This window comes from Sturnus vulgaris, chromosome 7 (assembly GCF_052056855.1).
Source record: "Sturnus vulgaris isolate bStuVul1 chromosome 7, bStuVul1.hap1, whole genome shotgun sequence".
In the NCBI taxonomy this organism is placed as follows: domain Eukaryota; kingdom Metazoa; phylum Chordata; class Aves; order Passeriformes; family Sturnidae; genus Sturnus; species Sturnus vulgaris.
In genome coordinates, this window is record NC_142249.1 from 39,891,567 (window position 1) to 39,918,811 (window position 27,245).

At 44.2% G+C, this 27,245-nt stretch overlaps 1 protein-coding gene and 1 long non-coding RNA gene across 5 annotated transcripts in view; one reads left to right on the forward strand and one right to left on the reverse strand.

The window, feature by feature from the left end:
- Positions 1-758: 758 nt before the first annotated feature.
- Positions 759-2,698, reverse strand: LOC148223250 (uncharacterized). The gene is made up of 3 exons (XR_015804930.1): positions 2,556-2,698; positions 1,157-1,248; positions 759-1,027 (listed from the first exon to the last, which is right to left on the reverse strand). It is a non-coding gene; the product is annotated as an uncharacterized LOC148223250 (long non-coding RNA).
- The window catches only part of EPC2 (enhancer of polycomb 2), a 35,167-nt gene continuing 10,158 nt past the window's right edge, over positions 2,237-27,245 (forward strand). The window contains exons 1-10 of one of the 4 annotated variants that reach the window (XM_088168405.1): positions 2,237-2,627; positions 15,319-15,478; positions 20,745-20,890; positions 23,182-23,388; positions 23,967-24,115; positions 24,326-24,458; positions 25,360-25,575; positions 25,799-25,888; positions 26,352-26,497; positions 26,593-26,936. In XM_088168405.1, coding sequence (XP_088024531.1) covers positions 2,475-2,627; positions 15,319-15,478; positions 20,745-20,890; positions 23,182-23,388; positions 23,967-24,115; positions 24,326-24,458; positions 25,360-25,575; positions 25,799-25,888; positions 26,352-26,497; positions 26,593-26,936 — 1,744 coding nt within the window. In that variant the 5' untranslated portion in view covers positions 2,237-2,474. Of the gene's footprint in view, positions 2,628-2,765; positions 2,837-15,318; positions 15,479-20,744; positions 20,891-23,181; positions 23,389-23,966; positions 24,116-24,325; positions 24,459-25,359; positions 25,576-25,798; positions 25,889-26,351; positions 26,498-26,592; positions 26,937-27,245 lie in introns of those variants that run through there. The other 3 variants (XM_014891645.2, XM_088168406.1, XM_088168407.1) reach the window with 3 other exon arrangements.

Genomic DNA, 27,245 nt, shown 5'->3' on the forward strand with positions numbered 1-27,245 from the left:
GGAAGTGCTTGAGGAGGAGCTGCCTGTTCCTGTCACAGGGATGTCACCTGTGCACTCCCCAGGTGATGGCACCCAGGTGGAAAATACAGCTCGTGCAGGATGGTGTCACAACCACCCTGTGGAATGGCAACTCTCCTCTGCTCTGCTGCCAGATCATCCTGAATTGCTCCAGGCACCAAACCCATCTGGGCTGTGCTTCTACAACGGTGCTCAATTATCATTTCCAAGCTAAACCATTACAAATTTTAAATATTTACCTGTTAATTCTAATCCAAGGCAAGAATTGTCTATCTTGTGAAATAAAACTACTCGAAGGGAATTATAAATAAGTGCAGTCTACCACAGTTTTGCTTTCTGTTTCTTTTCTCATGTTTTTAAAGCTTGATTTGCTCACATGACTGAATACTTACCTGATGCTTTCATAGCAGTAGTTAATATAATTTCCAGATCTCTTTCCCAAGCTAATTTGGGTCTGTGGCTGATGAACACAATGTTCTTGCTGCTCCTTTTTCCCTCCTGTGTATTCCTGTGCTTGTTTCATCTTCCTTCTCTCTCTCTCTCTCTCTAGCTGACACAATTCTTTATTCTTCATTTTGTTAATCATGTGTTTGTCACAAACAGCAGTTGTATTTGCTATACAAAACCATGTAAATAAAAACCACAACAGGTAACTAAAAAGACAATTCAGAGACTGAACTTATTCATTTTTTTAAAAATGGAAATTAGCTACAGTTGGAACAGTAATCCAAACAGTGAAGTTTTGAGTAAGAATTTCAGTTTATTTCAGAAGGTGATACTGACAGCCCCTGTGAGAGCTCTAAGGTGGAGGTGACAGAAGCAGCTGCTTGGTCTCAGGGTATCAAAATAAAATGGAAGTGAGGAGATATTTGAGGTACTGAGAGCCTTGGATGAAGGGTTTTGCAGACTAATGTCGACTCATGCAGGAAACTCTGGATGAGCAGAGGACTGAGGCTCTGTCCAGGTGAGAATTTGGGATTACTAAATTCCAAGTTGCAGGACATTGCTCCTGGTGGAAAGAGTGATGAAGGAGTTTAGTAAACTAAAACACGAGGAGTTCCACATCCATGAGGGTGGCAGAGGATGGGAACAGATTCCCAGGGAGAGCCTGGAGTCTCCAGAGAAATTCCAAACCCACCTGGGTGTGTTCCCGTGTCACCTGCAACAGGTGACCCTGGTTGCACTGGGTGGCCTCCAGAGGTCCCTTCCAACCCTAAATATTCTGTGAGTCTGTTGAAAAAAAGAATTAAAATACTTGTTCAGGAACAAGTTTATATCTGAAATGTCGTTTTGCGTCCCAACCCTTCTGACCTTTTCATGGCTGGAACACTTTAAGCCCACACTGACCAACACACTGAGGAGACAAACCCGCTGGTTTGTCCAGAGTGGGGACACTGGGGGAGATTTTGTGGGGACACTGTGGGGACATGGCAGGGAGACATTGGGGACACTGTGAGGATACTGTGGGGACACAATAGGAATATTGTGGAGACACGGTGAGGACATTGTAGGGGAAACTGTGAGGACACTGTGGGGGATACAGGGGGGACACTATGGGGACACGGCGGGGACTTTGTGGGGACACTCTGAGGAGATAGTGGGGACCCAGCCGGGACACCGTGGGGATCATAGTGCAGAGACATTGGGAAGACACTGTGGGGACAATATAGGGACACTGTGGGGACACTGTCGGGGCATGGCAAGGACACAGCGAGGACACTATGGGGGCACGGGAGGGACAATGTGGGACGCAGTGGGGACACTGTGGAGAAAACGGCGGGGACTTTGTGGGGACACTATGAGGAGACAGTGGGGATCCAGCCGGGACACCGTGGGTATTATAGTGGGGAGACATTGGGAGAACACTGTGGGGACAATAAATATAGGGACACTATAGGGACACCGTGGAGGCACAGCAGGGACATTGTAGGCACACTGTTGGGGCATTGTAGGGACACTGTGGGCACGCGGAGGGGACACAGCGGGGACACTATGGGCACACTGTGGGCACCCGGAGGGGACACTGCAGGGACACTGTGTGCTCACTCCGGGGACACTGCGTGCTCACTCCGGACGCTCGGCGCGCTCCGCTCCCGCCCGGTCCCGCCACCCCCCTCAGGCTCCCTGAGGCTCCCTCAGCCTCCCGCCCTCGGCTGCGCGCGCAGCGCCGCTCCCGCCGCGCGGGCTGCCGGGAGGGCCGAGCGGCTGTGGTTAATGTCCGCCATGTTTGCCATGGCGCAGGGAGCGGACCGAGCGAGCCCGGCGCGGATCTAGGGCTGCGGGGCGTGCGCTGCGGGCTACGGGCGGCCCCGCCGGGAGCTGCGCCGGGGCGGCAGGACCCTCCATGGTGGCGCGGGCGCGGCGCGGGAGCGGCTGGGAGGCGGCGGCGAGGCCGCACTGAAGGCCCCCCCCCCCCCGCCCGCCCGGCCCCGGGGTGTTATTGTGAGGGGGAGACAATGAGCAAACTCTCCTTCCGCGCCCGGGCGCTAGACGCCGCCAAACCGCTGCCCATCTACCGCGGCAAGGACATGCCCGACCTCAACGACTGCGTCTCCATCAACCGGGCCGTGCCGCAGATGCCCACGGGGATGGAGAAGGAGGAAGAATCGGTAAGGGAGCGCGGCGCCGGGGGGGCACCATTGTTTACAGGCACCCCCCGCACGGGGAACCGGCCGCCGGTATTCACCAAGCGCGCTACGCTCGCTCCGCCGCGGGGCGCGCGGGGCGCTGCGCAAACGGCGCAGCGTAAGCCGCGGTCCGGCGCCGCGAGCGGGCCCTGCCGCCGTCCGCCATCTTCTGCTGCGCGTCCCGGGCGCGGGTGAGCGGGGGGGGCTCGGCGTGAGGGCGGCGGGACGGGACGGGCCGGGCCGGGCCGGCGGCAGCGCGGAGCCGAGCGGGGTGCCGGAGCAGCGCGGCGCGGTGTCAGAGCGGAGGAGCGCGGCGCGGGCTGCCGGACAGGCTCCGGCTGCCGGCGCTGCTCGGGATGTCAGAGCGGTGGAGCGTGCTCGGGTTGTCAGATCGGGATGCCGGAGCCGACTCGGGATATCTGAGCGGCACGGCGGGCTTGGTGTGCCGGAGCGGAGTATCGGAGCCGGGGTGCCGGTGCGGGGTGCACGGGATGCCGGAGCAGCCGGGGATGCCGGGGGTGCTGCAGCGGGCTCGGGATGCCGGCTCGGGGTGCTCGGCGCGTTGTGGACTAAAGCTGATACTACTCCTGCCAACCGTGTTGTGAGTGGCTGTCAAGTCGCTCGGGCTGGAGCTGGGGAGGTGGTGGCGGCGTGAAAGTGCTGGGTGCAGCGTGCTGTGCTGTGCCACTGCACAGGCAACGAGCTTCTCCGTGTCCCTCTCCTCCGGCCGGCTGTCCCCGAGCCCGGCGGCAGCTCCGTGCCGCGGTTTGAGCTGCTGTCAGTCCCTGCGCTTGTGGGGCTGAGGGCACAGCCCTCACTCACTCACACACACACACACACATAAACTCATTGTGCACATGTGGGGCTGCAGGGACGCACAGCAGCTTTGGCTCCCCGTGTGGGACAGTGCCTGTGTTGCTGCAGCCACCCCCGGTGCTGCTCGGGGTTATTTAACACCGATGGTTTGTGCTGCTGCTCGCCGTGCATCGCATGGCAGAGGCGTCAGCTGGACGCGTTGCGTGAAGCGTTGGAGCTTTAATGTTATTTCCAAATCCACCAGCCGCTGTTCGGCGTGGACATGTGATGCGTGTTCTGCTTTGTCCGCTGAGGTGAATTTAAGTTTCTGAGGTTTTTGGTGAGCAGCAGGGCAGCTTTGAAAAGGCTTGCCCGCAGTTGTGGTGTCCTCCGAACGTACTGCTTTGTCTTGCTGATCTTCAAACAGTTTTCTGTAAGAGTAAGGTTTATTTTGTGCTCCTGGGAGTTGTGTAAGCTCAGACAGAGGCTGTCGCCTGATGTGTCTGTACTTGCAGAGCCGATAGTAAATGCACCCTCCAGAATTTCCTCAATGAATCCGTGTCTCCGCCTCAGCCAAACCTCTGTGCCTGTGGATTGGCTTTTCCGAGGTTACAGCTGTCAAAGGAGGCTCCGTGCTTCCCTCATTGCTTTTTCTCACCTGACTGGTGGTATTAAAAGGAATCCTCTGTCTTATCACGGTGGGCTTTTATTTTTTAATTTACTGTGTAGAATACACTGTGATCAAAACTTTAGGAATTCCCCAAGAGTGGCTCTGTTAGAAGCTGGGATTGTAGTTAAAAGGAACAGCACTGGGCTACTAATGAAGCAATATTGGAGACTAATTTGGTTTTCTCAGCCTCAAAAGTCTGTCTTGCAATGCTGTGTTTGCATTTAATATTTAAAGCAGTTCTTTAAAAATGCTGTCATTTTGATAAATCGTGTTTAAAATAAAGTTGTTAATGGAGAATTGCTGTAAGAGTTCAAGCAAACAAGCTGCTTATGGGCTGCTTAAATGATTGAGAAGATTAGATTTATACTTCAATAAAACTACTTTAGTGTTGTCCTAAAAAATTGTTTTTCTGTGAGAGGTTTGTTTTCTCTGCCCTGACATGTGTCTCTCTGTTTGATATATTATGTAATAGTCTCAAAATGAAATGACTGAAGCAATATATAAACATAGTGCGAGATGCATCAGCCAGGCAAGATTATAAACTGCTATTCTTAGATTGTTCAGATTATTGCCATGTGGTGATGGTTTCATTCATGGCTTGTCCTTCTCTCAGTGTAGCACAGATAATTCTTAATTATACTTTTCTAAAAAGTGATATAAAAACCCTTCTAGGAAGGGCGGTTGTGGGTGACAGTAGTTAAAATTAGTAGAAATACCTAAACAGCTTTAATTGATAGCAAATTCCGCTGTGATCGATTTGATGTATTTTTGAAAGGGACTTTTTGGAGGGATAGAGAAATCTCTGCACGCTCATTTCTGTCACCTCAATGTCTGGGATGTCTCAAGGCCTTTTTTTCCCCGAATGAAAGTTGTGTGAAGCCTCAGGGTGGCTGCTGGTTTCCATTTGCTGTTCAGAGCCACAGACCTCGTGTTCCTCTGGGAAGCCTTGGTGGCACCAGCAAGGTCCTGTAGCCCAGTGTGTCATTGGGTCAGACAGCACCTCTCGGGATGTATCGCTCTGAAAATCGTCATTATTTACAGATTTGCAGGATTTAAAACGCTTGAGTGACATGTCTGCCCTGTTCTTTACGACCCAGCCTCGCTGGTGCAGGCATGGGATTTAATTAGTTAGTGATTGATCTTTTGTACATACAGAAGTGCAGATTTTGGTCCATTTATTCTTGATGAATATTCTGGAACTGTTTCTGTATGAGTATCTCAGAGATTTATATCCACTCGCAGCGTTTCACAAATCAGCAGCTCATTTCTCTCACTTGGAGATTCCAGCTGTGAAAGAATTAGGTTTCTCTTCTGTAGCATGTTTATGTTACAAATGTTTATAATTTACTCTAAATTAAACCTGGGGAAGAAAATTATGTGGGTTTGTTCTTAAACTCGCGTTAGAGAATGAAGCAGAAGCAGGAAGGTGTGCTTTTGGGAGTTCAGAAACTGAGCAGGGACACTTGGTTGTTTTGGTTTTTTTTCTGATGAGTAAGACTTGTATTTCCTAATGCTAATGAATTGTTTTGACTGGAAAGGGAGAAAGTTGCAGAATAGATAAGCCCTGGTTTTGTTTCTTCCCACATTATTACTTTGTTTTTATTTGAATGCCTATTACTGGAGGTCGCTGAGTTGCACATGGTGAGGTGAAATCCTGCTTGGTAATGAGGCACATTGACACGGAAAGCTCCGGGAAGTGAATTTACCTGAGGTGTCAAAGCTGAAAATGCGGTGGTAATGGGTGATCCCGGGATTGCCTGGTCAGAGCTGTCTGAGCCTTCATCTCAGTCCTTGTTTGAACATCCATTCATTTCCACTTCGGCTTGGCATGGCATCACAGGCCTGAGGGAAGAGAGGAAAAGTGCAGGAATGGCAACTTAAGGACGTGGTTTGACTCTGCAGAAATGCTGACATCGTACCCCTGGGAAGGGACTTTTTAAGGATTTACTGAAGCTGCTGGTCAGAATTACCTACCTGGTACTCAGGTCTGGGTTTAAAAACACAAATACACATAAATCACTGCCCACATGGACAGAACCTGCTCTTAACTGGATGTTTGTGTGTGGGCTGTGCATTCATAACCTGTGGTTGAACCCTCAAAGTTCCTTACAAACGAGAGGCTTTGTAGAACAAAGAAGCCCAGACAGCAGCGAGTAAAACAGCAGGTCAACAGAGGATAACTTCAGCTCCGACCATGCAAATATTCTGTAAAACAGAAATCCCTCTGAAAGACTACATGGGAATCTAAGTGAGAAACTCCAAGGATTGCATTTTCATGCCAAACCAGGTGAAATCAAGAGAGCTCACTTTGCTTAGGAAAGGCATTGGGTTTGTTTGACTAAAATCAACTGGGTTATCTGCTGGGGAAATGGAATTCCCTGTGTAAGTTATTCCTCAGTTAGAATTAAGCACCTGTAGTTATTTACTTACTTGGGGAATATTTGGAGACTGCTAAGATTACTGAAGTATGTTTGGCATTAGGCAGTGAAATGCTGGGTTGTGATTTTTATTCACTGAATTTTGAACTTCAGTTTTGTCTGAGATCTTTCCCTGCCTGTACTTTTCTCCCTCCCTCCCTCCGAGTCCCACTGCTTTGTGCAGTGATGTTCCTCCCAAGCGCACATTTCAGTTCCATTTCCCAGCCATTATTTCAGTTTTCAGCTCTCATCCTTTATCCTTGCTGTGCTATCACCTGAAGAATCTCTGCTCCCTGTTTAATGTCCCGTTTGATGACGGTGAATCAGAATTAACCCCGAGCACTGGGGAGTTCTGAAACTGAGGAGCTTCGCGTTTCATTTGTTGTGGCTGAAGTTAAGTCTGCACCTCACGAGCAGTTTATTAGGGCTTATCACATTAACACCTATCAGCAAACCTGTCACAAAGTGCTCGGGATATCAGCTTAGCCCGGGACAAATGTCATTGATCTCCGAGTGCGCTTTTAAGATAGAGCTGAGCCAGAGGTAGAGGGGACATTGTGCTTTTTGGGGTTTTGATAAAGGCTGGTGACATCCACCGTGGTCCGGCGGATCATCCTTCCTTTCACGGGCAGCCCGTGGGGCTAGAGATGGCCAGTGGAGAAGCGGTGTCATGCCCAGGTTAGGTGGTTCAGCCCTATCTTAACAGCGCACGGGTAATTTAGATAAAGCCGCGTTTTTGCTGCGGGCCAGAGGCTGCGCGGGGTCAGCGGGCAGGGCTGCGAGAGCCGCCCGGGCGGGTTTGGGTGCCCGTGGCCCTGGAGCACAATGGCAGCCGCCTGGATGTTGTTAATTGAGTCACACCTCGGGTCATTATGCAGGAACTTTCCCTGGTGGGAAGGGTTCCTCGGCGGGAGGTGAGATTCCATGACAAAAGCTTAGGGGAGAGCGCTTTGCGATTCGGCTGCGCTGAGCGGAATGGCTCCGCTCTGGGACGTCTCAAACGCCGCGAGCAGTCTGGTCCTTTTCCTTCAATTTAAGGAAATCTTGGAAAGAAATAGCTCGGGCTTCCTTGGATTTACAGAGTGCCAGATTTCACAGTGCTCCTGCTTGGCAAAACTGAGCAGGAAGCAGCTTGGTACAATTTCTGTTTTGACTGAAACCGGTTGAAATGTCCTGCTTGAACAATTTGGATCAACAGACATTAAATCTGCTTACAGTAACCTGTGTTTTAAATTATTTTTCATAAGAAAGATCATTTGACTGGTGCTAGATGTTCAAAAGATTATTTGCAATTTATTTTACCTTGTTTATGCCATAGCATATTTATCTTTCTAACACTTCAACTTTTAGAAAGATAAATAACTAATTTAATGTTTACATAAACCTTGGGTGTCCTAAAAGCCAGTGATGGTGAAGATCAATTGTAGAACTGAAGTTTCTGTACCAGGTAGAGAAGAATGGAACTAGAACTGAATTCCTGTATATGAAAGGGTGTAAGAAGTAGGAAAAATAATTTTGAAAGTATTGTCAGTATAGAATATCATAATTTTTAAAGTAATGTTGACTAGTTCAGAGTCAAAGAAATAAAGTATTTGAGAATATACTATTTGAAAGCTTTGATTTTTGATCCATTTTGCAAATTCCTATTTGTTAATGTCTAATAATCACAGTGTAGTGAGGCTGAAAGTGTTGGATTAAAATCCCTGTCCTTGGCAGGTGAAGTGCTGCAAATGTAAGGCAGCAGAAATTTGCAGCAAAAAAATCGGAGTTCTTAATTCCCCTGATTTCCTTTGTGCCATTCTCATTGTGATTAACACATTTACATCTCTGGTCTCTCAAGTTTGAGTGCTCAGCACCTCCCCATTGGCAGAATTATTCTCTGTAAGATATTTTTGTGTCATCTTCAGTTAAAGATTTGCTCAGCTTCACTTGTGAGACTCTTCCCCAGTCGGTGAAATGCCATTTTTCCATCAGTTTTCCGTATCAGTAAACTGTCCCCTGGGACACACAAAGTGCTTCATCCACGGCTCAGTTCTCAGCCAGCAGAAACACTTCCTCCCCCCTCTCTGTGCTTGTTTTCTCTTGTTTACATTGGAATTTATAATTTGTTTTTCTCAGCTTTGTGCCGTTTCTCTGGCTGCAGCTCACACTTGGTGGATCTTAGACCAGTCTGTGTTGCATAAAACAAACTGTTTCTACTTTGAAGCATCCCGGTGATGTCGGATTCCCCGTGCCAGACTTGGATGTAAACAAACCACTCTGTCTGTAGTGGTATCCAGAGACTGGATAATTAAGGGAGACATTGATACTTCAGAAAGTCGAAAAAAAATAATAATTTATGTTTTTCGAGTTAAAGGTATTTGGTTTAAAATAGATTTTTGTCGTTAAGATTAGAAGGAATTATTAAAAAATTTCCTAAGTTATCCAAGCTGTACAACCAATCTTGAGCATTGTTTTTAATTATAAAATGAAGGATTTCTGCGTGCTTCAGGTCTCCAGCACTCCAGGTAGCATCACTTTAGCAATGAAAACCCCATTTATTTAAAAACTCCGTAAAATCCAAATTCCCTGTTTTAAGTGCTTGCACCTCAGTTAAATAAAAACCTCTGTCTGTTAAACGTGAGCTGGAAATGCTCCCCCCAGGCCGAGGTTAAAAGCAGAGTGCAGAGGAGAGGGGGGAGAGGTGCTGGAAGCCCCTGTCAGCTCCTGCTGGACGATTCCCAGCTCTCCCTGCTGCAAGGAGCAGCTCTGTGACTCACGGTCACATGGAGCTGGTGGTGTGTGCAGCCCCAAACACAATTACAGAATTTGGGTGCCGTGGGTGATATTTGGTTTAATGCAGGGCAGAGCTCGTTGGTGAGGAGTCTCAGCCTTTAGAAATGCAGAGTTCATGGCATAAAAAATGAGAGAATGTTTCTAAAGGTCAGGGCTTTGCCATGGTGCTTTGATTGGGATAATCAGGATTCTTAATGGCATAATTTTTTACCTTATGAGTGATACCAATGTATCCCAAGGAGCTTTTTGGACTACATGTCACATTATTTGTAACAATATTCTCATAAAGCTGTTTTGGGAAAAAAAAAAAAATCCCACTCTAAAATAAACAGAAATTTCTCATCTAGTACCACAAACAGCTTTTTCAGAAGGATTTTTAAATACTTCAATGTATTGTGATACCAATAATTTTATTATTATAAATATATTCATGTTTTGGTAGACTGGGAATTGTGTAAATAATTGTAGCTTTAAAATACAGAGTTTTAGTTGTTGTGGGATTTTTGACATTTTATAGACAGAGACAGTTGTGTGTCCATATGTTCATAAATAGTGAATAATCATTATTTACAGGGATGGGAGATTGCTCATGCTCTCAGATATCACTGCTGTCCCACTCAGGGTGATATTTGGGATATCTCACAGTTGTTTCATGTCCAATTTGACATGGAATGGCTGAAATCGCATTGTTTCCTTTTTTTCTGAATTAAAGTTATTTAGAGAAACATTTACTCCTTCTTTGCTGTTGTGTGCTGCAGATAGGAACACAAAAATGGTTGTGATGTGTGCTCCTGTCCCTTTATCAGGCTCTGTGGGCTCATTTCCACCCTGATTTCCTAAAGTGCTTCACTTGGCTTTAGGGCCCAGAGGGGGAAGAAAGGCATTCCTGGGAATTGTTTTGGTACAAACTGGATTTTTCCTCGTTTAGATTCACATCTCCTCTCCTTTGGAGACATCTTCACCTGGGCCAGAGGTGTCACCCAGGGCTGCTGGGCTGGGAGTGTTGGGGACCCTTCCTTGGGTTGATCCAACATCAGCATTGCAGAGATACCTGCAGGGGATGTGCTGAAATCCTGCCATTGCAGCTAAAGTCATCCCACATTGACTCTGGTGCTGCTTTGGCAAGTTGCAGTTGTTTAACAGATGGGAAAAGGAAAAAAGTGATGGAAAAGGAATCCCAGCCTGGTTTGGGTTGGAAGGGATCTGAAAAATCTTCTCATTCCATCCCCTGCCATGGGCAGGGACACCTTCCACAATTCCAGGCTGCTCCAAGCCCTGTCCAGCCTGGTCTGGGACACTTCCAGGGATCCAGGGACAGCCACAGCTTCTCTGGGAATTCCATCCCCACCCTTCCAGGGAAGGATTTCACCCATTGCAGGGACCTGTGTGAATTTTTAGGATGGAGCAGCCCAATTTGATTCACTTTCTCCTGCTCCCCTCAGTGAGTCAGTAAGAGCAGCCAGCCCTTAGTACATTTTTTTTTTGGTCTGTAGTCACAATTCAGCAGCCTGAAAGGCAAGTGTGGGGCAGGTGGTTCTTGTGATTTTTTTTTTTTTTTTTTTTTAAGAAAGGGTGGGGGGAATATCATGTTAGAAAAACTTGATGTGGCCAAAAGTGACACTGAGAAGTGGTTCCACAAACCCTTTCCACTTGTGTGTTCTCTTTCTTGAGGGTTTTTTCCAGCTTCCTTCCACTGAGTGTTGGAAACTGCTTCGGGAAACTGAGTGGAGTTGTCCTGAAAGCCTTGGTTTGAGTGTGTTGGTTTCCACTCAATATTTGGATTTTTATGGTTTTCTCAGTGCCCTGCATTACTTGATAATTAATCCAATGTTTTAAGGGGACAGCCTGTGCAAGAGGAAGCAGCTCTGATTCCTGACTAGATTAAGTCTCTATCAAATCAGAAAAATGCGTGTTATCAACTTTGCTAATCACTGAAATGCTTGTTTTTCAAAATAAATTGGAAGTGAAGCAATGGCTTCCAGCTCTCAAGGGTGGGAATTCTGCACACGCTGATTTCCTGCTCTGTATGTGACTCCTTATTTCACTTTCTCACTCATTTCACTCGTCCTCTTTCCATGGCAGAGCAGGGGGAGGAAAGGGAGACGGGTCTGCAGCATTGTGTAGGGCTGAAAGGGTTAACAGCACAAGAAAACAAAAGCTGGTGCTCGACTTTACACTTTTGCTCTTGGGAATCTTCTCTAAAAAAAGTCTCTGTGTGCAGAGAGGGAGGAGATGGGGCTGAGGCTTTCCAAGGCAGGGAGGTTTCTGACCAAATTAGCTTTTGAGCTTCCTGACACTTTTTTTTCTGGAAGTGCTGTCGAGAGGTGTTACTCACTGTGCTCGAGACTTTGCAAGATGAGTCTGCACATTTCCAGCTACAATTCTCTACTTTTAGCTTCTGAATCTCAGTATTAAAGATAAAAATGCCTTTTTAAAAATTTCCTAATTCAAATATCATGTTAAACAAGTGAAATATTTAGACTTCAGTACATTTTAATTGTTTTCTTTGTTTTAATTCTGTTCTTGGTGCAGGTAGACTGGAAGGCTGACTCCAGGTTGGCCTAGAAATAGCTTATTTTGTACAGGAAAAGCTATTGATAAATTCATTTTTCCATCCTACTTGTGTGGAGAGCTGTGGGGTTAAAGCAGTGAAACAACCTAAAGAGTTGTAGCTTTGCTTGTATGGTGTAGTTTTAAGAAATGAAGAAGGGAACAGATAAATTCAATCCTGAAGCTTTGTCCTCTGAGGGTTTGTATCCAATATGGAATTGCTCACTGGAGTTTGATATTTAAAATGAACTTTTCAGTGTGAAGTTGGTGTTCAGCCATGGGCATCTCCAGCCATGCTCAACCAAAAAACTCACAGTTATTTTAAAGTTTGATGAAGTCTGTTTCTCAGAGATTACTTGGAGGGTAACAACAGAGGATTTAAAGATTAAGGAAACCCAACCTGGTCTGTAGAGGGTCCAAGGGCTCTGGTTTTTGGGATAAAAGGAAGTAGGAGCAGTGGGGGACATCTCTGAGATGATTTCAACCCAAACCATTCTGTGATTCCATGATATTGGTGAAAAAAGATACAAAAAGTACCATTCAATATTGATCACTGTCAACAGAAATAACTTTAGGCTAATAGGATCAATACCTGTTGATTTATTACTGTTGTTGGACTCTTTTGTAGTGAAGAAACTCCCAGCAGAAAGTTGAGGGAGAAGATGAGATCTGTGGGGTTTCAGGGATGAGGGGAATGGCAGTGAAGGTTCCTTGCTCTCAGCTGGACTTGGAGCCTGGCTCTGAATGCCTGCAACCAAAACTGAATAGTTTATAGACAGGATTGCAGGAATTTTAGGGCTTTTTCCCTCCTGAGGAGAAATGGAAGGAAGGATTGTGGTGTCTCAGAAAGGCTCAGAGAGCAGTTCTGGTTTAATGTGTAAATGTGTTCAGGCAGCAGTGTTACACACACTAAACATTTACATCTCTCTAATGCTGTTGGTTGAAGAAATAGCCCAGTCTAAGCTGTGTTTGTTTGAAATTTTGTCTTCATGCTGGAGAGAAAGGTCTGAATGTGCTTTTTAAGGAATTAATGGGTAATCACTCTTTGTCAAGAGTTCCTTTTTATTCCCATGGCAGCACGTTCTGTTTGCTGTCATCACTGGTTCTCTAATGTTCCCTTATTTTGTGTAAGACCTTTGGATCTGCTTTACTGCAGAACAAAGTGTGAGCTTAAAATACTGTGTGTCTTTCAAAACCATAAGAAAAAAGTGAAAATTAGACCAAAAGTTGTCTTGGTAATAAATCTATCTGTAAAAACACTTCTTCAGGTTTAATAATTTAATTAGCCCGGCTTTCATATAAAAATCTTCAGGGTTTGTTTAAACAGAAGTGTTTCAGGAGTTTAAATTTTCCTGTGCTTGATAGCTAGCAGATTTGAGGTTTTTCCCCCTAATTTTAAAATGTACACAGCTTATCTATCTGTTTTGGGGCTGTGCTGTTTGAGGAGTGCCAGCAGCCGTGCTGAAAGCTGAAATCTCTGTTTGAAAGCTGTGTTCTGCTCCAAGGCTTTTTATAGTGAAATGAGTACTAACACCTATTGTCAGCCTTCCTCGGGAACTCTGTGTGTGCTTCCTGCAGTGTTCCAACACTGAGAACCTCAATTACTCATCTGAATTATCCTTTCATGGCTGCAGAACCGAAAGGTGATGTGAATTTTGGACAGATCGAGCCCTTCCTTAGAACAGTTCTGTGCTGTGGACTGTTGGTACACAGCTCCAGGGACAGCAGTTGAAAGCAGCCCAGTAATGAAACCATTTTTGTGTTGTTGAATTACTCAGCACTGCCAAGCTCTCCAAGACACGTTTTAATGGTGAAATGACAGATTTACTCAGTGTGGAGTAACTCAGGCAGATCACAGCAGCTATTGGATTGCATGCTTGTCTTAATTCTAATAGCACTCACTTGGGAGCCTGATTGATTTAATGTTGCTTCATCAGCTGCAGGAGATTCCCAAAGCTGCTCTGATTTTGCAGGAATTGCATTATTTGTGTTTCTGTAAATCTTAACAATTAAAAGGAGCTCATTTATTAAATATCGTTTACATATTTTAAAAGGGTTTTCTTTCACTCTCCCTTTTTAAAAATACCATTCTGTAGAATTAAAGAGGAAGAAATCTTGTTCCTGAGAGAATTTCCAAGTGGGTAGCAGAGAGTGTGTGAGTGCCAGACTGCCATGTGTGCCAGGCTGCAGTGCCAGCCAGGCACTGGAATGCTGGCACCTTCCCATTCCCGGTGTTGATCCTGGCCTCTTGGGAGTGTGAACCGTGGGGAGGGGCACCCTAGAAAGCCAAAGGGAGGAACATAGAGCAGCAAACGTTTTTTCTGTGTGTTTTTTCCTGCTCAAACAAGTGCTTTTCCCAGCAGTAAGTGTGTGGGAGTGGCTGAGGGGCCACCTGCAGCCCCTGGAACAGGCCAGGTAAGGTTCCATGGATCTGTGACAGAGCTGAGCTCGGATTTCCAGTGGATATTCTGCTCACCCTCCCTCCCCTCAAATCTGGGAAACTTTGGGGGAGAGCAGTAAAAGCAGAATGAAACCTTCACTCCTGGTTCCACCAGCAGTTCCTCTGCTGAGAGGCTGCACTTTGGTTTCTGTTGGATTTGGAGGAGTTGGTATTTCACTTTTCCCAAGGGCTCTGTGGGTCTGACATGTGTCCTGGTGAGGAATGTCACTCCCCTGGACACACTGAAGGCAGCCTAGCCTTGGTGTCTTAGCCTGAGACCCTTTTTAGTGGTTTAAGTTTTAACATGAAAAGTGTTTCAAGAGGGAAGTTACAGCTTAGCTCTGACTTGCAACAGTAGATGGTTGTCAGTGAGTTAACTAATAATTAGCTAATAAAATTATGTGGGGAAAAAAAATCTTAGTGAACTCCTATATTTATTGTGATCTCTCTTTCACCTGAAGTGATTCTGTGGAATTTGTGACTTTTGTCCCATAAGAATAAAATGAAGTGATACCTGTTTGGGGAGTCCTTGCTTTTCAGGTGTTATTCTGTGAGAACTCTTCTTCCTGTTGCTCTTAACTTGCTAAACTTCTAAAAGCAGGCCAGTGAGGATTGCTGGGTAGACAGGAATGATGAAATTTGCTATTCTTTTGACTTTAAAGGCCTGATCTTGCATACATTTTCCTTCTGACAGGTTTGGGTGGGTTTGACTTTTCCCAGCCCTAATTTTCTGCTGAAGTTATTTTGTGAAGTTTGAATGTTTGTCTTTTTCCCAGTCTGGTGGAAGGTGTGGGCTGTGTCTGAACAAAGGGTTCTCCTCACCTGTTTGTAGTTTGAAGATTCCCATCAGTTAGGAACCCTAAAAAATGGAGAACACATCCTGGGAGCAAGCATCTGACCTCTAAAACCCAGCAAAGCCTCCATTCTGTTATCCTGTAGGAAAACAGTGGGAGAAAAGGCTGAATGTCTTTACATGCACTTTGTACACTGATATTTAAATCACCTCTCCCATTTTCCCCCTTGCAGGAACATCATTTGCAACGGGCAATCTCAGCACAGCAAGTTTTCAGAGAAAAGAAGGAGAGCATGGTTATCCCAGTCCCTGAAGCAGAGAGCAATGTCAACTACTACAATCGTTTGTACAAAGGAGAGTTCAAGCAACCAAAGCAGTTCATTCACATCCAACGTGAGTTAAAACATTGTTGTGGGGTTTTATGTTTTTAACCCCTTCTTATTTAACCTGAATAACCTTTGGGTTGAGTCTGAGTTGCTGCAGTGGTCAGGACGTGGGAGGACTCAGAAATCCATGTCCAGATGTCAATTCCAGTGTCTGCTCGAGTTCTGGAAGAATTGTCAGTCGCTGGTGAAGGTGGGGGTTTTGTTTCTGCCTCTGTGCTGATGCTCTGTCCCTGTGCAGCAGCTGCTGCTGAGCCTTGTTCTGCCTCTTGGGCTTCTTGATCCAGCCTCACTTCTTGAGGTTTTTTATCCCTAGTCCTAAGGAGGAATAACTGAAGCTGCCTGGTTGTTTACACTGATGTAGGGAGCAGGAGAAAGGTTGTGCTGCTCACCTGTTAACTCCAAAGTTCTCTCTAAGTGCACATCCATAAACCAGAAGAGGTTTTGTGGTGAAATCAGCCTTTGTCCTGCTGCTCACAGTAAAGTTCTGGCAGGGCAGCTGTGCTGCCATGGGGTTCAGGCTGTTCTGGGTTACACTCACTTCTCTCTGAGTTTGGCTAAAACTGAAGAATTCCATTTCAACACGGAACTCTGAGTTTATTTTATAGATAAAACATTCTGCATGGTCTTAGCTTATGTCTTACAAGATCTCATTAATCTGAACTTGTGGGCTGTGGATTAATTTTCCCACTTCTTTTGGTTGCTGTTCTGTTGACAAGTGACACTTTCACAGTTCAGTTGTTCCTTGGCACACAATTCATGTTTGTCCTTTGCAGGATGTGGTTCAGGGGGTTATTTGGTCACTTGGATTCCTCCCAGGAGTTACCTTTGTAGCAAAACCTTTGATTCAATTATTGCATCATTTCCCCCCAGTGTGGTGAAATGTCCAATTTTTTCCATTTATTTACAAAATAAGAGATTTTTGGAAATAATGTGCTCAGAGTCCTCTGTGATGCAATAGAGACCATAGAGGTGATGGGGAAAAGTCAACTTAAAGGAATTGTTTCTCTCCTTAATAAAAGAAGAAAACTTGGAAGCAAGGCAGGCTGAGTCAACTGCAACCAAGCTGCTGATGGAGGAATGGATTTTATTCTGTTCTTTGTTGGACACTGCCAGAAACACTGAATACTGTTAATAAACATGTCTAAAATGTTAAATATATTATGCCAAAATTTTCTTTGTCTTGTTGAGACTCACAGTCTTTTTGGACAGAATTACAGAAGGTATTTGAGCTGAAGATAAATATTAGATACTGCTCCAAGATAATTTTTCCCACATATTCTGGATGGAGTAGGTGTGATACAAGGCAGCTTTATGCTACATAAACTGCTTAGAAATTCTCTTTTAATGCTTAAAGCATATATTGCAGCAATACCCACTTTGGCCAGGGAAGTTACATAAACTGATGGAAAATACCAGGAGGACACATACTATAATCCATACTTACTGCTGGGTATTTCTGGAAAATTATGTGTTTCAGGGATTCTGGTAGACTAAGATTTTAATAGTTTTTACATTCATTTATTTAGATCAGTGATTCCAAGCAGAGAAAAGTTAATTTCTTTGTAAAACCTAGAATTTGTGAATAAGCAAGGTTCCAGGTATTAGTTGTGGCACCAACACAGGTGATACTGAACTCAATGTAAAGAAAAAATCTTGAATTGTTCTAATTATTCCAGCATGCTTCATAGTTTTCCAAGGATATTTGTAGCATCAATAACATGGAGATACATTTTAAGTTATTGATAATTAGCTAAGAGATGAAGTTGGTAAACTTGGACCTAAATTAGAGCTAAGAGGATGGAAGACAAGTGTCCCCTCACAGAAACAATGTTTATTAAGTGATCCAGTCATCCCTAAAAGGGACTTTCTGTCAAAAAGTTTCTCTTTATTTTTTTTCTTTGGGTGACCCTCTGTATGTATCAGTTTGCTGCCTTGGCTCAGAGGGTGGCAGGGTTTGCTGGGCAGGGAAGGCCCTGGAAGCTCTGGGTTCAGTGGGAACTCGTGCCTGTGGCAGCTTCAGTGAGAGTGGAACCACAGCCTTAATTTAGTTAGCTAAATGAAATGAGTTAATTTGGTTAAATGAAACCCAGTTCAGTGTAACTTCACTGAGAAACAAATTGCATTTGTGTGAGTTGGTATAAACTCAGTTCCTGGGGGAGCTCAAGTAAACAAAAAAGCAAATCCCTCTGGCAGGTACTGCTGGGAGTGGGTGGAGTGGCAGAGGGTGGAACTGGGATGTTGTGTTTGCAGCAGCAGTGAGCAACTCCTGAGCATTCCTGGAGAAAATTCCCAGCTGGAATCACTGGGGTGTTGTGTTTGCAGCAGCAGTGAGCAACTCCTGAGCATTCCTGGAGAAAATTCCCAGCTGGAATCACTGGGGTGTTGTGTTTGCAGCAGCAGTGAGCAACTCCTGAGCATTCCTGGAGAAAATTCCCAGCTGGGATCACTGGGGCCTGTGTGACAGTGCTCTATAGAAATGCAGGTGTTGTGGAGGAGGAAGACTGGATTCATCCTGAGTCAGGAGAATGTCCCAGGGTTTAGCAGGAGGTGTCCCTGTGGGCTGGAACATGGGGCTGGTTCTCCTGCAGGAGCAGGGAGGGAGGGATGGTTCCATCCATGGCACACAAACACCTGGGTCTTGTGATGCCTTTGGAAGCCAGGGAGCTGCCACACTGCAGGCCAGCTCCAGGGTGAAAAATGGCTTTTTCTGGAACAATTGCAGTTCACTCAGTGCTTGGGGAAAGAAGGAAAGTGGTAATTAAGGATGTTGCTGAAAGTGTGTTTTGAGGAGTAGTAAATGAACATCAGGGAGGAGGACACTTCCATGGGTGTCCCAGTGCTGGGACAAGCCAGCTTTGGGTTGATAAACTCCAAAGGACAAGTGGTAGCCTTGCATTTCCTGAGGCCCTCCCACCTCCCCGGGCTGCTGAGAGTTTGTGGCTGTCCTGCAGGTGCTGCTTCCATCCCTTCAGTGTCACTGACCTGCACCCCCCGTGCAAAGCCCCTCCCTCTGAGAGGGAACTGCTCTGGTAAATACAGGTCATGAAAAATAGAACATTGCTGGTGACAGAAAAGCCTGAAAAGTGGGAAATGTGACAAGGGCTACTGCTGTTCTCACAGGAGTGGTGGGGGTTGTGTAAGAAAATGAGACTGGATTTGTTTGATGTGTGGTGATCCTGTTGGATGCCTTTTATCTTACCTTGAATATTTATGACAACAGTGAGCAGAGAGAGAGAGGGACCCCCTGCTTTCAGCTGGGGTGTACCATGGAGTCACTGGAGGTGCTGGGAGTATCCTGCCCTCCCTCCTGGAGACCCAGCACTGATATCCACAGTGTGTTCATTGGTGTTTTAAGATACTTTTTGATGGAATGGTTTTGCTTCTTCTTTTCTTTTTGCTTGTCTTGGTGTCTCCTGGTTGCCTCTCACTTGATCCTGATTTTATTCTGGAAGGTGGATGGTTCAAGACCTTTTAGTGACTCTTCTTTTCCCATTGTGGCAATGAAGGGAAGGTTTCTGGCACTGCTCACAATTTACAGGTGAACAACAACATCGCATCTGCCCTGCTCACTGATATCCTGCCTTGGAAAAACTGGCTGCAAACATTTTTTTCCAGGGTGGATTATTGAATTATCTACTGACAGGCAATAGGTTGACATCTTTTCTGATGTGAGACCAACATGTGCCTGAGGGCAAACAAGCTTTTTGTGGACTGGAATGGTTTTCAGTCCACATGTGAGCAGTGATCTGCTGGAGAGGCAGATGTGATGTTAAAGCTGCAGTTTTTAACTCTCACCCACAGTTAATTGTTGGAGAGCTCTTGGTCACATGCCCAGTGACAGTGTCTTAAATAAACTTGCCATGCAACTTGTATTACTGGATTAATATTGCCAGCACTTCTTGACACATGGTTACAGCCTGTTATTAATTTCTCCTCGAATAAATTGTTACAGTGTGTGGCAGGTCAGAGAACTCTTCTGGCCAAGTGCTCTTGGTACAGTTGGGCAGTGTCTCCTCTGAGAGGTACCAGCTTGAGCTGAAGATGCTGAGGAGCTGCTTTTTAGCCCTTCCCAGCTGCATCTGGCTGAGTTTCTGTGCCTGGATAAATAGATGCAGAAATAAGTACTGGTAGTGGTTGGTTTATTGCTCATTTATTGCACTGGATCACAGAGGGAGGGGTCTTGGGCAAGGCTGAGATGTGGAAGGACACTGCCTGTGGGAAGGAAAACACTGGGATTTGTTTTAAAGACTTTTTTGGGGATTTTTTTTTGCTCCTGGTTTTCTAAGAGTTTGGTTTAAGGTGCTCTCAGAGCACACAGGGCAGCTCAGTAGCAGAGGTTTTTAAATTAGCACTTGGTGTAGCCACAAGTGGAGATAAGATAGTGCTGTTTGTCTATTAAGAATAGAAAATATTTCATCAGGACTATTAACTGCTGTTATTCCAGTGCTGATTGAATTACTGGGAGTGTTGTACCTGATGTGTCACTCCTTCAAGGTTTTATTAGGTGTACAATTAATGTTTCTATTAACAGTTCTTACTGTCATATGCAATTTACTCCTATTTGTTGTAAAATTTTATTTCTGCTGTGTTACCTGAATTGAGAACTTCCTTCTGCTTTTGGTAGGGCCAATAAATTTGTCAAGTGTGGAAACTAATTAGCACAATTAGTAATAAAGACATGAGCTTTGCTGAGAAGTTGAGAACTGAGAGAGCCTGAAGGAATTGTCAGGCTCTACATCCACAGTTGAGGTTGTTTTGGAGAAGTAACAATTCCCATGGGATTGGTGCAGGATTTCTACAGTTACATAAAACAAGAAAAAGTTTATTAAATATTTTAACACTTTATGTTTGGTATACTGTTTAAAAATGGGCAACAGAAATTATATTGGAACTTCAGTGTAAAAGCTTTTTCTCCAAATCTGGAATTTGATGGAAAATGGTTTTAATTCATATTATCTTGCCATGATATTCTGGAGGAGCTGTATTATATCAGCCTTATCCAGCATCTTTGCTCTTGTTTTGCATTAAAATTTCTGTGCCTGTCACCCCTTCAAGTCACTTAAAATGAAATTTCTTGGCTTGCTTTCATATTGAAAGTTTGCGTCAAGCAGCTTTTACCTGCTGTGTGTTACATGGGGAAACTTTTTAGCATAAAACCGTGTTCTGGCAGAGAAGTGCTGGTCTGGAATTTTGTCAGTCATTTTTGATTTCTGATTGCAGATGTGTGTCCAGAGTGTGTCACTTACCCAGCATTTCAATCTCTTGTGTTGCAGCCTTTAATCTGGACAATGAACAGCCAGATTATGATATGGACTCTGAGGATGAGACCCTACTGAACAGGCTGAACAGGAAGATGGAAATCAAGCCACTGCAGTTTGAAATTATGGTTGACAGACTCGAAAAAGCCAGTTCTAGTCAGGTATGGTGTGAAGAAATCACTGAGAGGTTTTGCTTTCCTGGGGGGTGGTTCTGGGTGGGTGCTTGGTTTTATTTCCTGCTAAGAGGAGAAGTGTTTGTGTGAGTCTGCAGAACCACAGAGGTCACCTTGCTGTGTCCTGTGTCAGTGTTGGTAACTTCAGATAAAACTGGTGGGGAAGGAGCTTTTGGGGTTTTGCAGGGATTGATTTTTCAGTTTTAATTCCTGACCCACAGTGTGTTGGAGACACACAGCTTGTTTTACCACTGTTGTCATGGAATAAGCTTGTGATAATTAATAAATGTAGAAATGGCCATAAACACACGAGAATCCAAATTTTGTTATCCTTGTTTCTGCTGGACATTGACTTTGCTTGGTTTTTGAGGGTTAGAAGCACAGACAGTGAATTAACCTTGTGTTAAATCAAGTGTTCCAGGAGGGCAGTGTCTGCAGAAGGGTCTTACAGCCCAAAATATTTACTCCAGAACTACCCCTGAGGGATCAGTTTGTGCAAGTCAGGTGTGGAGTTATTTCCCAGTGAGATGAGGCTTTGTGGAAGTGAAAATCCATTGTGAGATCCATGGCTCTGCCTCAGCTCCTTAACCTGATTTAGTTCAGTGCTGTCTGTTAAAAGGCCAAAATATTGTATTTTTCTCCATCTTAGAGCAACTTCAGAAAGGCAGAGATTTCTTAGTGTGCTGAGAAAATGGGAATGAAGGGGAAAAGAGGAAATACATTGGATGATGTTTGTTGAAAAGGTACTTGGGCTTGTTTGGAGCTTTGATAAAGACAGTTCAGGCCATTCTGGTGATCAATATTCATCCTTCTGGTGCTGCTTTCACCTTTCTTTGCTGCAGTAATGAAATTAAGATTTGAAGATGCTTTTCAAAAATCAAGTATTAGAAGAATGCAAGTTTTTCTCTGTAGATACAAGCAGCTCTTGCAGGTTATAGGAGCCTGGAAAGGAAAGTGGCTGCTGGGGTTTGGGTGCTGCCAATTCCCAGCTGCCATGCCTTACCCCTGGAATATTAAAGGATGTTGCTGGGAATTCCTTCCCTGCCCAGGAAGGGTTCCAGGCTTTCCTCCTGGGTATTCTGATTTAAGCAGGGAATACAAGGACTCTGCATCTGCCAGCAAACACCAGCACACAGGATCAGCTTCACTTTCCCAGCTCTGCACTCAAGGCAGAGTTCATTTATTTAAATTAGAAATATGTTAATGGAAAAAAGGGAGCAAAAGACAAAACTGAAATGATTTCTAAACAATATTTTTTTGTTTATTGAAAAAGCAGTTCAGTGCTTTTCTAATTCTACCATAGTTTGCAAAGGTTTTATTCTGCTCAGGCTGGAATTAACACTTGCAGAGTAGCCATGGTTACACTGAGGATTTCCTTAGTTTTCCAAAATGTGTTGTTTCCTTTTTTTGCTTCTCTCAACGTAGGGACAAGATTCAAGTTTGACACATTGCAAAAGTGCAAATTAAGTTGTTTAGTTGATATTTTTCAAATTATGGGGCAGATGAAGTGCTGCCTGACTTCTTCTGAAGTAGTACTAGAGGTACTATTTTCTTTTTATGTAATGAATGGGTTGAAGATGATATGAACCTGTTGAACTCAGTACTGTTTAGTGATACTTTTGCATTTATTTAGAGTCTGATTTCCATATTAAAAAGTAGAACCTAGATTAAATTTTTATCTTTAAATGACCTGTGTAGAACTACCACCCACTGAAGTAACTTAACAAACAAGTGAACAGCTTTGTGTCTCCAGGCTGGAATAAACAGGGATGGGCATTGTCCTGTTCTATCACAAAGTAAACGTTTGGGAGGGAAATAATTAAGAAGTAAATTTACTTCTAGGGGAATCAACATTCAACTGCAAAGAATTACACATTAATAAAGGTTAACCAATAAGAAACGTTTATTTTTTTTTTTTAGGAAAAAATAGTCAGATTAAAGTGATTCCCAAATCATGACCTGCAGACTGTAGTAAGTTCTTTCTAGCCTATGCTTGTAGTTGTTTCAAAGTGTATTCAGATTTAATGAAAAATTGATGGAGTTCTAGACCATTGGATGAAATAGATGCTGCTGGTTCAGAAAAATTGGGAACTCTAACTTGGGAAGAACAACTGGTGGCTTCAATTTCCATCAATATTTTTTTCATCCCTTTACTGTGGTGCTGAAAAATAACCAGAAATAACGCAGTTTATCCACAAAGTGCACCATTGGTGTGAGTGTGTGATGACTTTGCCTTCACCCCCGTGCCAAGTGCAGCTTTTCCCTGTTTCCCCCTGCAGCTTGTGACCCTTCAGGAAGCCAAACTGCTGCTGAACGAGGACGATTACCTGATCAAGGCTGTCTATGATTACTGGGTGAGGAAACGCAAGAACTGCCGGGGGCCCTCGCTCATCCCCCAAATCAAGCAGGAGAAGAGGGATGGCTCCACCAACAACGACCCCTACGTGGCCTTCCGCAGGAGAACTGAGAAGATGCAGACCAGAAAGGTGATTTGGCACACTCTGCTGCTTGGAATTTTATATTTCTCCCTTGGTAGGGAAAATTTGGATCCCTTGTCCAGCATCTAACAGGGCACAGTTTATTGTCCGTCCATGCTGAAACTCAGAGCAATGCCTGGCACACCAACAACCTGCTGGGTTGGAAGCTTCCCTTTCTGTGAGAAAAGGGGAAAGAATTTCCCAGTTTTTATATTTGTAGCATGGAATGATTGGAACCAGGAAATCTGTGATCACCCAGCATTTTGCTTTGTACACATGCACAGCCTTACTGTGTGTGGGATCAAGGTAGGCTTGAATTCCATGTTCTGACAAATTTCTACTGGGTTGATCTGGAATCTCAGCAAAACATGGGGGGAAATGGCTGAAAAACTCTTCTCAGTTTACTCTTAAAACTGGGCTTGTTTGCTTTTTGTGGCTTTGTTTGCCAAGTAGGATCTGCTTTAGGAAAAGCTGCTTTGGAGTGTCCTCATGAGCCTCGTTTGCAGCAGCATTATATAACTTTATTTTTGCAGTTTGTGCCTCGTGGCTTTTGCTTTTGACTAAAAATTTGTTTCATCTCTCAACAGAACCGAAAGAATGATGAAGCATCTTATGAGAAGATGTTGAAATTAAGGAGGGAGTTTAGCAGAGCCATAACAATTTTGGAGATGATTAAGAGGAGAGAGAAAACAAAACGGGAGCTGTTGCATTTAACGTTGGAAGTTGTGGAGAAAAGGTAAAATTCCAGATTATAAAAACCAAGTGTTTATATTTTCATTAAATGGTTTTGAAATCATCTCTCGTAATTTATTAATTCTAGCACCATAAACTTCAGGAACTAAAAGAGAAGGGGTTTGTGTAGACAATTCTAAGACACTGATTTGTGTCTTTCAGACATTTCCCAGTGGAAATGCATCCCTATAGTTTTAATCCTGGTTTTTTTTAGGTACCATTTGGGTGATTATGGAGGTGAAATCCTCAATGAAGTGAAGCTGAACAGGCCTGAAAAAGAGATGGGCACAACTCCATCATCTCTCCACAATGGGAACCACCACAAAGTTCAAGAATGTAAAGTTAAGGTAAGATTTCTTTTTTCCTGTTGTTCCCGAGATCATCACTCCTTTAGGATCATCACCTTTGGATTTAATTTAATTTCAGACCTGTCTCTGAAGAAATAACCTGAAATATTAAAGAGTTAAAATGCTTGGGGGTGAGGCTGAGAGTTGGAGACGTCTGGAAATTTGTATTTAGCACCTGCGACACCTAGTGGTCCCAGAATTCCATACAAAGCCCAGAATGCCTGCTTCTCCAGGAATTTTGGCATTCCTCGTTGTTTCTCCTCTTGTTCCCAAGCTGAGCTGCTGGAGTTAGTTTCAGTCAGGCTGTTATTGATGAGTGTTAATTCAGGGTAAATTTAAACACTTTTTAAAGCAGCATTGGTGCTACTCCTTCAAATGGAGATTTTGCAAGTGAAATAATCTTTTCAAATGGGAGCTTTGAAGTTTAATAACATTTGTGTTCAAGTGGACAGTTCAATATAGATGGAATTGCTCACTGCAGAGGGTTTATGTGAGAAAAATCTTAAATAGCCAACCCAAATACCATCACATCTGTTCAAAAGTGTCAGCTCTGTGAGAAACAGGAAACAAATTAAATTGTTTCTTTTGAACATGTCCGAGCAGTTCAGAAAATTGAAAGTGCTGGGGAAAAATGAGATCTCAGAAAATAATTGGAAGAGGAATTTCAATGACAAAATATACTGAGTGTAGTGCAGAGTGAGGAGCCTCTCAGGCACTCACATGGGCTTGAGAGCTCTCTGATCATTAATAAATACCTGTAAAAACAATCAGAGGAAAAATTCCGGCGTTTAATGTGTTCAGTAAATTTTGCATGATGTGTCTCAAATTCCCTGCAGAACCTTTGGGAGACAAGCAGCCCTGTCTTGAAGTCCTGGAAGTTTTCTCCTGCTTTAGTTTTTAGAATTTCCTGTTTGTTTTTCCCGAGCAGCATCCTCACCACTCCTCTCTGAAGGAGGAGGTGTCCGACGTTGTCCGTCAGAAGAAGAAATACCTGAAGAAGCCCAAACTGGAGTGTGTGGTGACCCCTCAGCCCCTGGCTGAGCCCTTGCCTGTGCTCAGCAAGAGTGACATCAAACAGTATGACTTCCACAGCTCTGATGAGGATGAGTTCCCACAGGTAAGCACCAAAATCTCAGTGTGCACGAGGCAGGAATTCCACTTAGCTGCCATTTCACCAGTCTGTCCCAACTCTGAATATATTTCAAAGCTCCTTGTATGAACTGAGTTTTCCTTCCAAGCTATATAAACGTGGCAGTTCATGTTACATGAACACAAATTTTTATAATAAATCCAATTATGCAGATGTGGCAGCTGGAGAATGACGTTGTTTTCTGGTCTAGGTACCCTCACCAGTGTCAGAAGCAGAAGAAGAAAATGATCCTGATGGACCTTGTGCTTTCAGGAGAAGAGCAGGATGCCAGTATTATGCTGTAAGAATATGCAGTATTGTGCTGTTCTGTTGGGTTTCTTTAAATTTAAGTTGGCATAGTGCTAATGTTGGAATTCTGTTCCCACCCTCACCACCAAAGCTTTGATGCTTTGGTGAGTCCAAAGACAACTGCAGGAGCGTCCCCTTTTCTGCTTGGCTCTGAAGGGTCCAAGCTGAACTTCCCACTTGCTTAGAATTCATCCTCCTTTCTTTTTGACCTTAGCCTGTGAGTTAATTCCTTTGCCAAAAGCTGTTGAGATAGCTGAAAACTTTTATTTTCATTTTCTCCAACTTTTCCATTGCTGTTAGAAGCAGAGCATTTAACAGCCTCAATGTTAAAGGTTGATTTTTTAACTACTGAAGCTATTATTAGTTAACAGAACATAAACCACATGTTCTGTCCTGGAGCCTGAGCCCTAATCAAAGCACCCTTGGAGTATAAAATCGCTTTTCTTTTTTCACAGCCTCGTTTGGACCAAACGAATTCTTCGTACGAAAACCCAGAATTGGCAGAATTGGACAAACTGAGGTTCAGGCATTGCCTTACAACCCTCACAATCCCAAGGAGATGTATAGGATTTGCAAGGAGGAGGATTGGCAGGGGTGGAAGGTACAGTTGGGTTCTTTTTGAATTCAAAGATTTAAAAGTATGAAGAAGAGATGATGAAGCTAATGATTTTCCTCCTCCTCCTCCTCTTGAATCAGGGTTATCATGGACCGAATATCCACAGAACACGATCCTGTCCTGAGGCAGATTGACCCGGAAATGCTCAACAGTTTTTCAAGCTCTTCCCAGACTTTAGACTTTTCTTCTAATTTTTCACGGACCAATGCTTCCAATAAACATTGTGAAAACAGACTGTCCCTTCCTGAAATCCTAAGCAATATCAGATCATGTCGACTGCAGTGTTTCCAGCCCAGGCTACTCAATCTCCAGGACAGTGATAGTGAAGAATGTACCTCAAGGAAAGCAGGGCAGACTGTGAATAATAAAAGAGTCTCTGCAGCATCTGTAGCTTTATTGAACACCAGCAAGAATGGCATATCAGGTAAGCAAGGATTTGACTGCTTCTGGGATTTAAAATATTGAATTTTGAGGGGTTTCCTTTGTGGCTGGACTGATGAGATCTTCAGCACTTCAGCACAGCTACAACCTGACTATTTCATATTTCTTAAAACATACAGAAACTTCCCACAAACACTTCTTCCTCCTGCTTTTCTTCCATTAGAATTTGAAGTGTTGGATTCAGACATTATTCAAAGCAGGGATTCTGCCCATATGAAGAATTGTTTAGGTCTAATTAAATCTTAATGGCACTAATTGGTCTAACCTTGTTTAAGGGTAGAGGAATGCTCAT